Genomic DNA, 14490 nt, shown 5'->3' on the forward strand with positions numbered 1-14490 from the left:
GATTATTTGTTATCCTCAGAGTGCTTCCCTGAAAGGCAGCATTCACAGAGACACCTCTCTAGGAGACAAACGAGCTGGCTGGTATTATTTCACCCCCCTGCCCCTCATCAAAAATACACAACCACCTTCAGGAAGCAGTGCAACACCTACACAGGCTGCCTAACTTGCTTACAATAAGTCCCACAGCCCCGTGCTGTGGTGGGACTGCCCTTCTCAGTCAAGCATGTCTCAGTCCCAGTGCAGTGGGCCCTTTGCCCAGAAGACTAGCAGAAACCCCTGACCACACTACATCTCCCAACCAAAGAGTTCTGCTGGGCTTCAGTTCTAGTGGAAGTAATATCAAGTCTCATTTAATAAGCAGACTAAAGCACATCTAGTTAAAACTATCCACATTCTGGCCAAGGACCAAATACTACCCACTGCAGACAAGGAGAGCTTCTGCAGACAACTGGCCTGAAGGATAGAGCAGGCAAAACACAATAGCAGAACACACACAGCACACACCAGAGACGCTGAAGTACCAGGCTCTGGACACTACATGACTTCTTCTTCATAAAGGCATTTACTCTCAGGAGCAGGAAACATAACTGGCTTTTCTAACACAAAGAAAAAGGCAATGACTTAGACAAAAGGCCAAGATGGAGGAATTCATCCCAAATGAAAGAACAAGATAAGAGATCACAGCCAAATATCTAAGTGAAACAGATGTAAGTAACATGCCTGATGGAGAATTTAAAGCAACAATCAACTTGGTTAGATTTTAGTTCTTTTATTTCTTCAGAAAGGGATTCTTTAGTGTCTTCTATGCTTTTTTCAAACCCAGATAGTATCTTTATAAATCATTGTTCAGAACTCTAGTTCCAACATCTTACTAATGTCCATATTGATTAGGTCCCTGACAGTCAGTATTGCCTCTCCTTCTCTCTTTTGAGGTGAGTTTTTCCATCTTGTCATTCTGTCCAGAGAATAATAGATGAATGAGAGAGCAAGATACTAAAATGGCAACAACAATCCCAGAGAGATATACACTAAACAAATCAGAAGAGATCCGAAACTGGAGGTGGGGTGGGGGTGGGGGTGAGGTGAGAGAGAGAGAATATAATCAGAAGGGTGAGCGAATAGAGCAATACACTATCTCCTGAGTGTATTTTGGTCAGTTTGTTAGAGGAAACTACATCTCAAAATTGTAAAGAAAGAAAAACTTGTATATGTACAAAAATAAAATGAAATGCAATGAAAGGATAGAATGTAACTGTGAAGATGAAAATTTAAAAAGACTTTAACAAAACAAAACAAAAAAAGAGAATATGATCAGGCGGGTGAACAGAACAGAGCCATACACTAGATTTTGGGTGTATTTTGGTCTGGTAGAAGAAATTGTATCCCAAAATTTTAAAGAAAGAAGAACTTAGGTATATACAAAAATAAGATTAAATATAATGAAGGGATAGAATGTGACTATAAAAATGAAAATTAAAAAAAGATTTTAAAAAAGGAGTTATAAAATAAGTTGATTGAAAAAGAAAACTAAAATTAAAAAAATTAAAGTTGAAAGACTAAAGAATCATGGGAAAAAAGACATGAGTTCTATGTGTGTATTCCCCTAGTGCTGGAGTTTTGCAGTTCTCATTGATGGGTGAACTTGGTCTTGGCTGGATGTGCTTGTTGGTCTTCTGCGGGGAGGGGCCTGTTGCATTGATTCTCAAATGTTTTTGCACCAGGCGGAATTGCACCACCCTTGCCAGGGGGCCAGGCTAAGTAATCTACTCCAGTTTGCTCTATGTGGCTTTTATTTTCTGAAGGCTTTCCGCACAGCTTTAGAGGATGAGAATGAAAATGGTGGCTTCCAAATCTCTGGCCCTGTGGAAATTCACAGTGCCTGGATAGATAAAACCTGACTTATATATGCCTACCTGGATGAGACTAATTTGAAAAGCAAAGGAGGAGTGCCCAGAATGCTGGGCCTCCTCTGAAGTTTCTTGGCTGAACTCGGCCGGATTCTTGCTGCACCTCAATTAGTCTCATCTTTGAGCAGGGGCCCGACTGTGCCTCAGATCATGGTTTATGGCAACCCCAAGCTGAGAGCCCACTCCTGGGCTCACTTGTTGCAGCCAGCTTCCCTGATCCAATATCTGGGAGCTCTGCCCCCAGTCAAAAGACACAGGGTATCAGATTGGATAAAAAAGCAAGACCCATCAATATGCTGTCTGCAAGAGACTCATTTTAGACCCAAAGACACCCCCAGATTTAAAGTGAGGGAATGGAAAACCATTTATCATACTAATGGACATAATAAGAAAGCTGGGGTGGCAATCCTTATATCAGACAAATTAGATTTTAAAACGAAGACTGTAATAAGAGATGAGGAAGGACACTATATCATAATTAAATGGTCAACCAAACAAGTAGCTCTAAAAATTGTAAATATTTATGCCCCTAACATGGGAGCAGCCAATTATATAAACCATTAATAATAAAATCAAAGAAACACATTGATAATAATACAATAACAGTAGGGGACTTTAACACCCCCCTCACTGCAATGGACAGATCATCTAAGCAGAAGATTAACAAGGAAATAAGGGTTTTGAATGACACACTGGACCAGATGGACTTCACAGATATATTCGGAACATTCCATCCCAAAGCAACAGATTACACATTCTTCTCTAGTGCACATAGAACATTCTCCAGAATCGATCACATCCTGGGTCATAAATCAGGTCTCAACCGGTACCAAAAGACTGGGATCATACCCTGCATATATTCAGACGACAATGCTTTGAAACTGGAACTCAAATCACAAGAGGAAAGTTGGAAAGAACTCAAATAGTTGGAGACTAAAGAGCATCCTACTAAAGAATGAATGGGTCAACACAGGAAATTAAACAAGAATTTAAAAAATTCATGGAAACCAATGAAAATGAAAACACAACTGTTCAAAACCTTTGGGATACAGCAAAGGCAGTCCTAAGAGGGAAGTATATACCACTACAAGCTTTTCTTAAGAAACAAGAAAGGTCTCAAATACACAACCTAACCCTACACCCAAAGGAGCTGGAGAAAGAACAGCAAATAAAGCCTAAACCCAGCAGGAGAAGAGAAATAATAAAGATTAGAGAAGAAATCAATGAAATAGAAACCTAAAGAACAGTAGAACAGATCAATGAAACTAGGACTGGGTTCTTTGAAAGAATTAATAAGATCGACAAGCCCCTAGCCAGACTTACCAAAAAGAAAAGAGAAAGGACCAAATAAAATCATGAATGAAAGAGGAGAGGTCACAACCAACACCAAAAAATACAAACAATTATAAGAACATATTATGAGCAACTACATGGCAACAAATTAGACAATCTGGAAGAAATGGAGACATTCCTAGAGACATATAAACTACGAAAACTGAACCAGGAAGCAATAGAAAACCTGAACAGACCCATAACCAGCTAGGAAATTGAAGCAGTAATCAAAAATCTCCCAACAAACAAGAGCCCAGGGCCAGATGGCTTCCCAGGGGAATTCTACAAAACATTTAAAGGAGAATTGATAAAAGTTCTTCTGAAGCTGTTTCAGAAAAATAGAAATGGAAGGAAAACTTCCAAACTCTTTTTCTGAAGCCAGCATTACCTTGATCCCAAAACCAGACAAAGACCAGACCAAAAAAGGAGAATTACAGACCAATATCCCTGATGAACATGGATACCAAAATTCTCACCAAGATACTAGCCAATAGGATCCAACACTGCATTAAAAGGATTATTCACTACAACCAAGTGGTATTTATTCCTGGGCTTCCAGGGTGGTTCAATATCTGCAAATCAATTAACGTGATAGATCACATAAATAAAAGGAAGGACAAGAACCGTATGATCCTCTCAATAGATGCGGAAAAATCATTTGACAACATATACAGCATCCTTTCTTGATTAAAACTCCTCACAGTGTAGGGATAGGGGGTACATACCTCAATATCATAAAAGTCCTCTATGAAAAACCCACAGAGAATATCATTCTCAATGGGGAAAAACTGAGAGCTTTTCCCCTAAGGTCAGGAACATGGCAGGGATGTTCACTCTCACCACTGCTGTTCAACACAGTACTAGAAGTTCTAGCATCAGCAATCAGACAACAAAAAGAAATAAAAAGCATCTGAATCAGCAAAGAAAAGCTCAAAGTCTCACTCTTTGCAGATGACATGATACTCTATATGGAAAACCCAAAAGACTCCACCCCAAAATTGCTAGAACTCATACAGAATTAGGTAAAGTGGCAGGTTATAGAGTCAATCCACATAAATCAGTTGCATTTCTACACACCAACAATGAGACAGAAGAAAGAGAAATTAAGGAGCCAACCCCATTTACAATTACACCCCAAACCATAAGCGACCTAGGAATAAATCTAATCAAAGAGGCAAAGGATCTGTACTCAGAAAACTACAGAGCAATCATAAAAGAAATTGAGGAAGACACAAAGAAATGGAAAAACATTCCATGTTCATGGATTGGAAGAACAAATATTGTGAAAATGTCTATGCTACCTAGAGCAATCTACACATTCAGTGCAATCCCTATCAAAATACCATTAAGTTTTTCCACAGAACTGGAACAAACAATCCTAAAATTTGTATGGAACCAGAAAAGACCCTGAATAGCCAAAGGAATGTTGAAAAAGTAAACCAAAGCTGGTGGCATCACAATCCCGGATTTCAAGCTCTATGACAAAGCTGTAATCATCAAGAGAGTATGGTACTGGCATAAAAACAGACATATAGATCTGTGGAACAGAATAGAGAACCCAGAAATGGATCCTCAACTCTATAGTCAACTAATCTTTGACAAAGCAGGAAAGAATATCCAATGGAAAAAGGACAGTCTCTTCAACAAATGGTGTTCGGAAAATTGGACAACCCACATGCAGAAGAATAAAACTGGACCATTTCCTTACACCATACACAAAAATAGACTCAAAATGGATGGAAGACCTGTCTCCAAGGGCAAGGGAAAAAAGGCAAAATGAACTATTGGGACTTCAGCAAGATAAAAAGCTTTTGCACAGCAAGGGAAACAGTTGACAAAACCAAGACAACACACAGAATGGGAGAAGATATTTGCCAAAGACATATCAGATAAAGGGCTGGTATCCAAAACCTATAAAGAACTTATCAAACTCAACACCCAAAGAACAAATAATCCGATCAAGAAATGGGCAGAAGACATGAACACACATTTGTGCAAAAAGGACATCTAAATGGCCAACAGACACATGAAAAAGTGCTCAACATCCCTAGCCATCAGGGAAATACAAATCAAAACCACAATGAGATACCACCTTACACCAGTTAGAATGGTAAAAATTAACAAGACAGGAAACAACAAATGTTGGCGAGGATGTGGAGAAAGAGAAACCCTCTTACACTGTTGTGGGAATGCAAGCTGGTGCAGCCACTCTGGAAAACAGTAAGGAGGTTCCTCAAAAAGTTGAAAATAGAGCTACCCTACGATCCACGAATTGTACTACTGGGTATTTACGCCAAAGATACAAATGTAGTGATCCAAAGGGGCACCTGCACCCCAAAGTTTATAGCAGCAATATCCACAATAGCCAAACTATGGAAAGAGCCTAGATGTCCATCGACAGGTGAATGGATATAAGACGTGGTGTATATATATACACAATGGAATATTATGCAGCCATCAAAAAAAAATGAAATCTTGCCATTTGCAACAATGTGGATGGAACTAAGAGGGTATTATGCTAAGCGAAATAAGTCAGTCAGAGAAAGACAATTATCATGTGATCTCACTGATATGTAGAATTTAAGAAACAAGGCAGAGGATCATAGGGGAAGAGAGGAAAAAATGAAACAAGACAAAACCAGAGAGGGAGACAAACCATAAAATACTCTTAATCTTAGGAAACAAACTGAGGGTTGCTGGATGGGAGAAGGGTGGGATGGCGTAACTGGGTGATGGACACTGGGGAGGGTATGTGTTGTAATGAGCACTGGGTATTATATAAGACTGATGAATCACAGTCCTGTACCCCTGAAACAAATAATAGATTACATATTAATTAATTGAATTTAAATTAAAATAAAAATAAATAAATAAATAATAAAATATGGAGACCCACGCTATGAGTGCATGTTATTAAATGACATATCTGTGTAACTGACAATACTGTAATATATATTGTGAATATGCAACTATCCATTAGATAAAGAATCCATACGAGTGAAAATTTATTTTTTATTTTTACTTTTTTTATTAAAAGATTTTATTTATTTATTTGAGAGATTGAGAGAGAGAGCACAAGCAGGGGGAGAGACAGAGGGAGAGGGAGAAGCAGGCTCTCCACTGAGCAGGGAGCCTGATGCAGGGCTCAATCCTAGGCCCCCAGAATCATGACCTGAGCCGAAGGCAGATGCTTAACTGACTGCACCGCCCAGGCCCCCTGTGTTAAAATTTTTTAAAAGTTAAATAACAAGACAAAGAGTTTGTGCTTTAAATAAAAAATGATCACTAAAAAAAATTTTTTTTAATTAAAAAAACAATTACTAATACCATAAAAAAGAATAAAGCAACAATCATAAGGATATTCACTGGGCTTGTATAAAGAATGAAAGACATCAGGGAGACCCTTACCACAGAAATAAAAGAGTTAAAAAAGAATCCATCAGAAATGAAGAATGCAATAACTGAGATTGAAAACAGGTTTGAAGGGTGCCTGGGTGGCTCAGTTGGTTAAGCAACTGCCTTCGGCTCAGGTCATGATCCCAGGGTCCTGGGATTGAGTCCCACATCGGGCTCCCGGCTCAGCAGGAAGCCTGCTTCTCCCTCTCCCACTCCCCCTGCTTGTGTTCCTGCTCTCGCTGTCTCTGTCTCTGTCAAATAAAAATAAATAAAATCTTTTTAAAAAAAATTAAAAAAAAAAAGAAAACAGGTTTGATGCAATGAACAGTAAGCTGGAAGAAGCAGAGGAATGAATTAGTGATATAGAAGACAAAATAATGGAAAATAAGCTGAACAAAAGAGAGAAAAAAGAATTATGGAACATAAAAATAGACTTAGGTAACTCAGTGACTCCATCAAATGTTACAACATTTGTTTTAGGAGTCCCAGAAGAAGAAGAAGAGAGAAAAGGGGGCAGAAAATTTATGTGAGGAAATAATAGCTGAAAATTTCCCTTACCTGGAGAAGGAAACAGACATCCAAATCCAGGAGGCACAGAAAAGTCCCATCAAGATCAACAAAAGCAGGCCAATAAGATGTACTGTAATTAAATTTGCAAAATAGAGTGATAAGAAAAAATCTTTAAAACAGCAAGGCAAAAGAAGTCCTTAACATACAAGGGAAAACCCATAAGGCTAGCAGATTGAATCATGGCAAGCCAGAAGGAAGTGGCATGATAAATTCAACATGCTGAATGGGAAAAATCTGCAGCCAAGAATAGTCTGTCCAGCAAGGCTATCATTCAGAATAGAAGGAAAGATAAAGAGTTTCCCAAACAAGCAAAAACTAAAGAAGTTTGTGACCACTAAACCAGTCCTGCAAGAAATATTAAAGAGGATTCTTTGAGTGGAAAGAAAAGACCAAGAATGACAAAGCCAAGAAAGAACTAGAGGAAATCTCCAGAAACAACAGAACAAATAATAAAATAGCAATAAATACGTATCTATCGATAATTAAGCCCCAGAGTTGCTTGGGTGGATATGATGGGAGTGGGGGAGTAGGATAGGGAGTAGGAGACCTGGTTCAAAGGTATGATAGGTAAGGTATAACCAGAGATAAAAATCTTTAGAGAAATAGGCTCTCTAGAGAAATAATCTTTCTGGGAAAGGTGAGAGTTAGCCTTATTGGGGGAAAGTATACTGACTTTGTTAATTAAAAAACCATTCCAGGGGCGTCTGGGTGGCTCGGTCGGTTGAGCGTCTGCCTTCGGCTTGGGTCATGATCCCAGGGACCTGGGATCGAGCCCCAGGTCGGGTTCCTTGCTCCACGGGGAGCCTGCTTCTCCCTCTCCCTTTGCCTCTCCCCCTGCTTGTGCTCTCTCTTGCTATCTCTGTCACTGTCTGTCTCTCTTTGTCAAATAAATAAATAAAATCTTCAAAAAATTAAAAAAAAAATAAAAAACCATTCCAGGTAGAAAAAAAAATAAAGGGAATTATGGTGGTTCTGCTCATTGGACTATCCTCTGGTGAAGTAGAGGTAGAAGTATCTTACTTCATGCTCCTAGGTTGAAGTATTTTTTAGAGGCTAATTGATTTAATTACTGAATACTTCCATGCTACATAGCGATAGGACTTGCTCTCTCCTCTAAACATTCTGGCTTGCGTTATTTTTGACTTGCCCTTCACCTTGCCTTTATCTCTATGCCCTCTGTGTTTCAGGGAGCATTCAAATTCTGCCGATTGGATATTTACATCACAGATTACCATTTTCTGGACACAATGCTGATCTTCGTGCTATACGGCTGGTCTGCCATTCCCCTCATGTACCTGCTGAGCTTCTTGTTTACTAGAAGTACTTCTGCCTACATCAAACTTGTCCTATTCAACTACCTTTCAGGCATTTTCAGTCTCCTCATAGATGCCACGCTTCAATTCGGTAAGAGTAAGAGTTTCACAAAGTTTCTCTTTACTCAGAAGGCAGCAGCAACTAAGTAAGTAGGAATGGACTAACGACATTAGTAGACAACAAAGTTCTAGGTTTGGGGAAAATCCTGTACTTGATGTCAGTTCATAAAATTATTTTTGAGTGCCTATGATATTCTTGGTGCTGTGTTAGAGCTGGGATCCTCATGCTGAACTGATGGGGCTGGACGTGACCTACAAGTCCTTTGACAAGTTTCTTCTGTTCTATCCCCACCTCCGGTAACTCCATCACATGACTAAGGAATCTGTTTTGCAACAAATATGGGAAGTTTTAGGAACATCTGTCCTGAGACTCATTTGTCAGAGAGAGAGAATACAAAAAAGCAGCTTTCTTTTTAGAAGGGCCGGCCTCAGAAAGTTAGAATAAATTCTATCTCAACTATATGAGGCCATTATTATCTTTAAAAGCGTTCCCCCTTGATGTTATGGCAGTTTGTAGTGAGGTGAAGAGAGGGAAGAGTGGAGGAGAAAATTCAGTTCTTGGGAGAGGCTGACAGTTTTGTTCAAGGAAGGTTTTATGGTGTGGCTTTTCTTCCCTAATTCAATGAAAAGGCACAAGATCATGAGCACCCTAACAAGATTTTCCAGGAAGAAAATCTCTATATGCATATGACATACATATAATTATTTAAGCCAGTTTTCCTCCCTTCCAGGACTGGTTTCTACAGTATTCTTGAATTTGTATTTCCTCATTTTCCTTCTTTGATTTTGAGATTTGGGACGATCATCACTGGAATGGCCACTGTTGTAAATGGAGTTGTTGATTCACCCTCTAATATGCATTTCAGTTGGCCTCAGCCCTTTCCCACATCTTCCTTTTCTGTTGTTGCTCCACAAACACTGGCTCCTGCCTTGTTCCCTTTGCCCTTCCCTGGTCACAAAAGAATAGTTTGTAATTTCCTTTGAGTATTTCCCATGTGTAAGACTTAAGCTTATGCATAGCAGGTGAAAAAACTTGTTAACAGGTATGTCTTAGCACTCATTCTCACAAAGGGATACCCAAATTATGGAAAGCAAATGTTTGTACATTTTTGCACACTTGTCCAAAGAGTACTACTTTGTGATGTGAGGAAGACTCACCTGAAAGCATTTGAGTCTGTGGCCCTAAGCTAAAAGGAAATGATCATTTAAGGGACTAGAGAGAAATAGTTGTTTCAGAGTAAGAATAGGAATAAATTACTGTTTTAGAAAGTTTTTGAAAGACTTTTTTAGGAGGACTGTGTTGCAAAGAGTAATGCAGAATAGGATGAGAACAAAAAGGAAGCCAGTAGATTTGGCAATTAGAAAGTCAAAGGAGACTTCCACTTTTGAGCAGCAGAACAAACACTATGATACTGTGCCAAAAATAATGAACTGAGGAGAAAGTACAGAATTGGCAGAGGCCAACAATAAAATGAAAGCAAGTGTCCTTTAAGATAAGCAAGCATCAAAGGTAGCTTTGATTGAGGTTACTGAGAGCATCTTTTGACCTTAATTTTCCATTTTGTAAGTTGTGAGGAACATAGAGGTCAAAACAAAAAGCATAAAGGTACAACAAAGGTTTAATATCTTTCTCTTTAAAATTAGAAGTTCAAAGGGTTACGTCTTCATTATAAGGGTGAACAAAACTAAGGCCGCAATAGGACACAGAAAGGAAATTTGTAAGGGTTGATTTGGCACTGAAATGAGGAACAATAATTTCCCTTTGGAATTTGTAAACACATGTAACTATTCATACTGGCTTGTGTCCTGACATCATAGAACCTATGTAAGCTAAAAAACAACCTGATAATTTATTTTAAATAATCTCAGTTGGTTGTGCTCTCAGGTGAGTGGCAAAGGGATACATAATTCCTCTACTTCAAACTATTCCCATAGTTAAATTTGCTAGAGAACTTTGAAATCAAAAGAAGAAAGAAAGAAAAAAGAGGAAAAAAACAAGGTCTTAAGAGCCAGTGCTAGCAGAAACCACAAATTGTAGAATCAGAATCAGACCTGCAAAATTAAGATACGGGGATTTTTAGAATGATATAAAACATGTATGTTTAAAATATTTAAACTGTAACAGAGTCTTAGGAATATGAGCAAATAATAGAATATAAATAATAGAACATGTATCCATGTATGTTATATATATGTGCATACAATATAAATATATATGTTTAAATTATTAATATGTATATTGTGCAATTAATATGCATAAATATATATGTTTAATATATTTAAATTGCAATAGAGTGTCTCGGGAATATAAGCAAATAATGGAATATATATAATAGAATATATAATAAATAATAGAACATATATACATATATATGCATATGCTACATATGTACATGTATGTGTATATATATGCATAATATACATATAGACGGAGAGAGAACAAGTAAATTTGAAAAAGATCCAAATAGAATCCTGAGAAATGTTAAGATTTAGTAATAATTTAAATTAAGAACTCAATATACGTAGAAGTATCACCGTATAGATGGGCATTGTTTTTAATCCATTCCATCACCCTATGTTTTTTGATTGGAGCACTTGGCCCATTTACATTCAAAGTAATTATTGAAAGATATGTATGTATTGCCATTTTATTACTTGCTTTATTGTTGTTTCTGAAGTTTTTTCTGACCTTGTCTTTCATGTTTTGCTGATTTTCTTTAGTGATATATTTAGAGTTCTTTCTCTTCATTCTTTACATATTTATTAGTGGTTTTCAATTTGTGGTTACCATTAGGTTTGTATATAACCTGTCCTGCATATAGCGATCTATATTAAGTTGATGGTCATTTAAGTTTGAACTCATTCTTTTCTCCCCTCCTCCCCACATTTTAGGTATATATTATTATATCTTCTATCCTTTTTTTTTGAACTTAAATGCAATTTAAAATTTAGCTCCACAGCCACATTAGCCACATTTCAAGTGCTCAGTAGTCTGATGTGTGTACTGGTGTGGCTATAGGGCTATTCCGTATTCATAAAAAGATAGTGCTGGTGTATATTGTGCCATCTTTGGCATCTGTTCATTTGGCCAATAGCCCAAATTTTTCAATCTGGATCAATTACTTGTCTCTTTATCAGTTTAAAATCTACACTGGACAGAATCACCATGGCTTGGACACTTGAAGTTTCACTTCTTGGCCATCTCTCTTTGCCCAAAGTGTCTTACAGGAAATTTCTGTTTAGACTAGCCTTTTATCTTCTTTCTAAAAAACTGAATTCATGATCAGAATTCCATAATGTCAATTTCATAAATTAAGCATGTTCATATCTCCAGGAATTTAGTCTCTAATAACCGTTCATATTAAATGCGTTCTTGAGAGAGAGAGTAGTTATCTATCAGCTGGTTCCCTTGAAGATTTTTCTACTCTCAAACATGTCATAATTTCCCTATCTGTTCCCTACTGTTGAATTCTAGGCTGTATCTCCAACCTCTACTTTACTCCCTTACTTGACCAATTAAGATTAGAAATATAAGAAATAGTGGTGGTTTCCTATCCATATCAGGTGCCAGGAAGTCTTATCCCATGGACACCCACTTCACCAAAGAGACTTTTCAGAACTCTGCAATTATCAACACAAAGCGTGTCACTGGATGTCAATTGGAACAAACTTATTGGGAAATAATTAGTGTTCTTCAAATATAATAATTTTAATTATTATTTTTAATAATTCTCTGAGTTTGGTCTGGCCATCCTTGGGGGATTTGTTGTCCTGGGGATAGTTCATTTCCTATAATGAAATCTAATCTTATCATCTTTTTTAGAGGTTCAACATAAGATGTCAAAATCCACCAGAGCCTTCATACTTAATTCATTACTGTTCTTTCCCAATTACAACTTTGCGAAGTGTATCAGTGACTATTTTACTTTCTACCAGATAAAGAAATGGTGCTCTGGAAATAAGCCTCCTATCTACCTAAACTGTAGTAAAGAAAGTAAGTATTATTAACCTTAAACATAAAACTGCCAGTAATTTTTCCAGCAAAAATGGATTAATTGGAGAATGACAGAGAATTGCAATGCAGAACAAGCAAGTTACAGCAAACCATAGGCAAATCTCACAAACATTATTTTAGAGAGGAACATTATTTAGGAGGAGGGAGGAAGATGAGAGGGACTGTTTGAACAAAACTCCATTAGAGAGAAGCAAAAGTTCAGGGTGATGACTGTTTCTCATTGGCTGAGTTGCAGGGGTAGTCAATTTCTTATAGGAGACGCAATGTACATTTTTGTTGTTGTTGTTGGGGCCTCTAATCATGATTCTTTCCTGTTGAGGATTCTTTTTTTGGATCTATGATTGACAATTCTTCTTGTCATTAACAACTGGTAGGGTGTGAGAGTTCCCCCTTCTGGCCTCCTAACTCCACTTTAGTGAGGCTTCCCTTTATTAATTTTCCCAGGATTCTTGGGGTCCCTAAGCCTAAGAAATTAGTTTCAGGCTTAGCCCATGAGACACGTGGGGAATCAGCCCTTATTTCAAAAGAGAGAGTCAGGACACATGTTCAGTACATACATCATTTTGTAAGACTGGGGGAAAACCTTTGTAAATATAATAAAACCTCAAAAGCAAAGCCAAGGTAACTTTAAAGTAGTCATCAGATATAAAAATAAGGGCTACTAATAATCAACCACCTAGTAACCACTTACATTATTTTAAATTTTCACAACCTCAAGTTCTCAGTTTTTATACTCATTTCAAGGAAGAGGACTGTGTGCCCTATGCCACACAGCTTTTATGGTCCAGAACTGGGATTCACAGCTTATGTTCCCTCGTTGCATAATGTATTTCATCTTTGGAAAAGAACCTCCAGGGGAAGAATTTGTATGATATTTAGTTTTGTTATCTCCCACCACCTTCACCACTCATAATCACCCAAACTCACCTGCCCACAACCTTTTTGAAGGAATGGGTGAAATCCATTCTCCAGCATTTAATATAGTATCTGCATATAGAGGAACTCAACTGTTTTGTGCGTTTTGTTTTGTTTTGTTTTGTTTTAGATAATTAAATAACGGTCAGGATATGGTGATTTGGGTGGTAAAGAGCCGTACAATAGAGAAAAGAGCCAGAAAGGAAAGTAAGAGAAAGTCACACAGTACTGCAGTTTTGTTGAAAAGGGTAAACGTTCATTTTAACTTTAGAAATCCTCATGGTGACACTGTATCATTTATTAGGTAATTTTGAAAATATCTTACTTTGGTGAGAGTGGGCAGAGTGAGAAGGAATACTTAGTAAGCCAGATCTTACCTAGAACTGTAGTCGATGACCTCAGAGGGAAGCTCAGTGTTCAGAACTATAAACTGTATGACAGTAAATTTTAGGGGATGAGCTGAGATAGAAAAAAATGGAAGAGAAACATTTCAGGTAAAATATAGTGACATGGAAAATCAGATATTATCGAGTCTCCATAGAAACAGGGAATATTTTGTACGGCAATGTAGAAGCGTTCCAGTTTCTCTATATCTTCTCCAACAATTGTTATTTTCCATTTTTTTAAATTATATAGCCTTTCTAGTAGGTATGGAGTTGTATCACATTATTGTTTCAATTTGCATTTCTCTAATCTTACCAGTGATGTTGAGCATCTTTTCATGTACCTGCTGTCCATTTGTATATCTTCATAGAAATGTCTCTTCAAGTTCTTTGCCCATTTGAAAGTGGGTTATTTGTCCTTATGTGTTCTGGAAAGTAGACCCTTCTTTGGTATATGGCTTCTAAACATTTTCTCCCATTTTGAGGGCTGTCTTCACTTTCTTACTAGTGTCCTTTGATACATGGTAGTGTTTCATTTTGATGAAGTCCAGTTTATCCATTGTTTCTTTGGTTGTTTGTACACTTTATGTGTCAAAGAA

At 37.5% G+C, this 14490-nt stretch overlaps 1 protein-coding gene across 1 annotated transcript in view; it reads left to right on the plus strand.

The window, feature by feature from the left end:
* The window catches only part of LOC123840994 (phospholipid-transporting ATPase ABCA3-like), a 157206-nt gene that overhangs the window by 82728 nt on the left and 59988 nt on the right, over positions 1 to 14490 (plus strand). The window contains exons 23-24 of the mRNA XM_064590317.1: positions 8397 to 8609; positions 12402 to 12572. Coding sequence (XP_064446387.1) covers positions 8397 to 8609; positions 12402 to 12572 — 384 coding nt within the window. The remainder of the gene's footprint in view (positions 1 to 8396; positions 8610 to 12401; positions 12573 to 14490) is intronic.

Source organism: Mirounga angustirostris, unplaced genomic scaffold (genome assembly GCF_029215605.1).
Source record: "Mirounga angustirostris isolate CCGP_5_RB_7025 unplaced genomic scaffold, mMirAng1.0.hap1 SCAF_5, whole genome shotgun sequence".
Taxonomy (NCBI): domain Eukaryota; kingdom Metazoa; phylum Chordata; class Mammalia; order Carnivora; family Phocidae; genus Mirounga; species Mirounga angustirostris.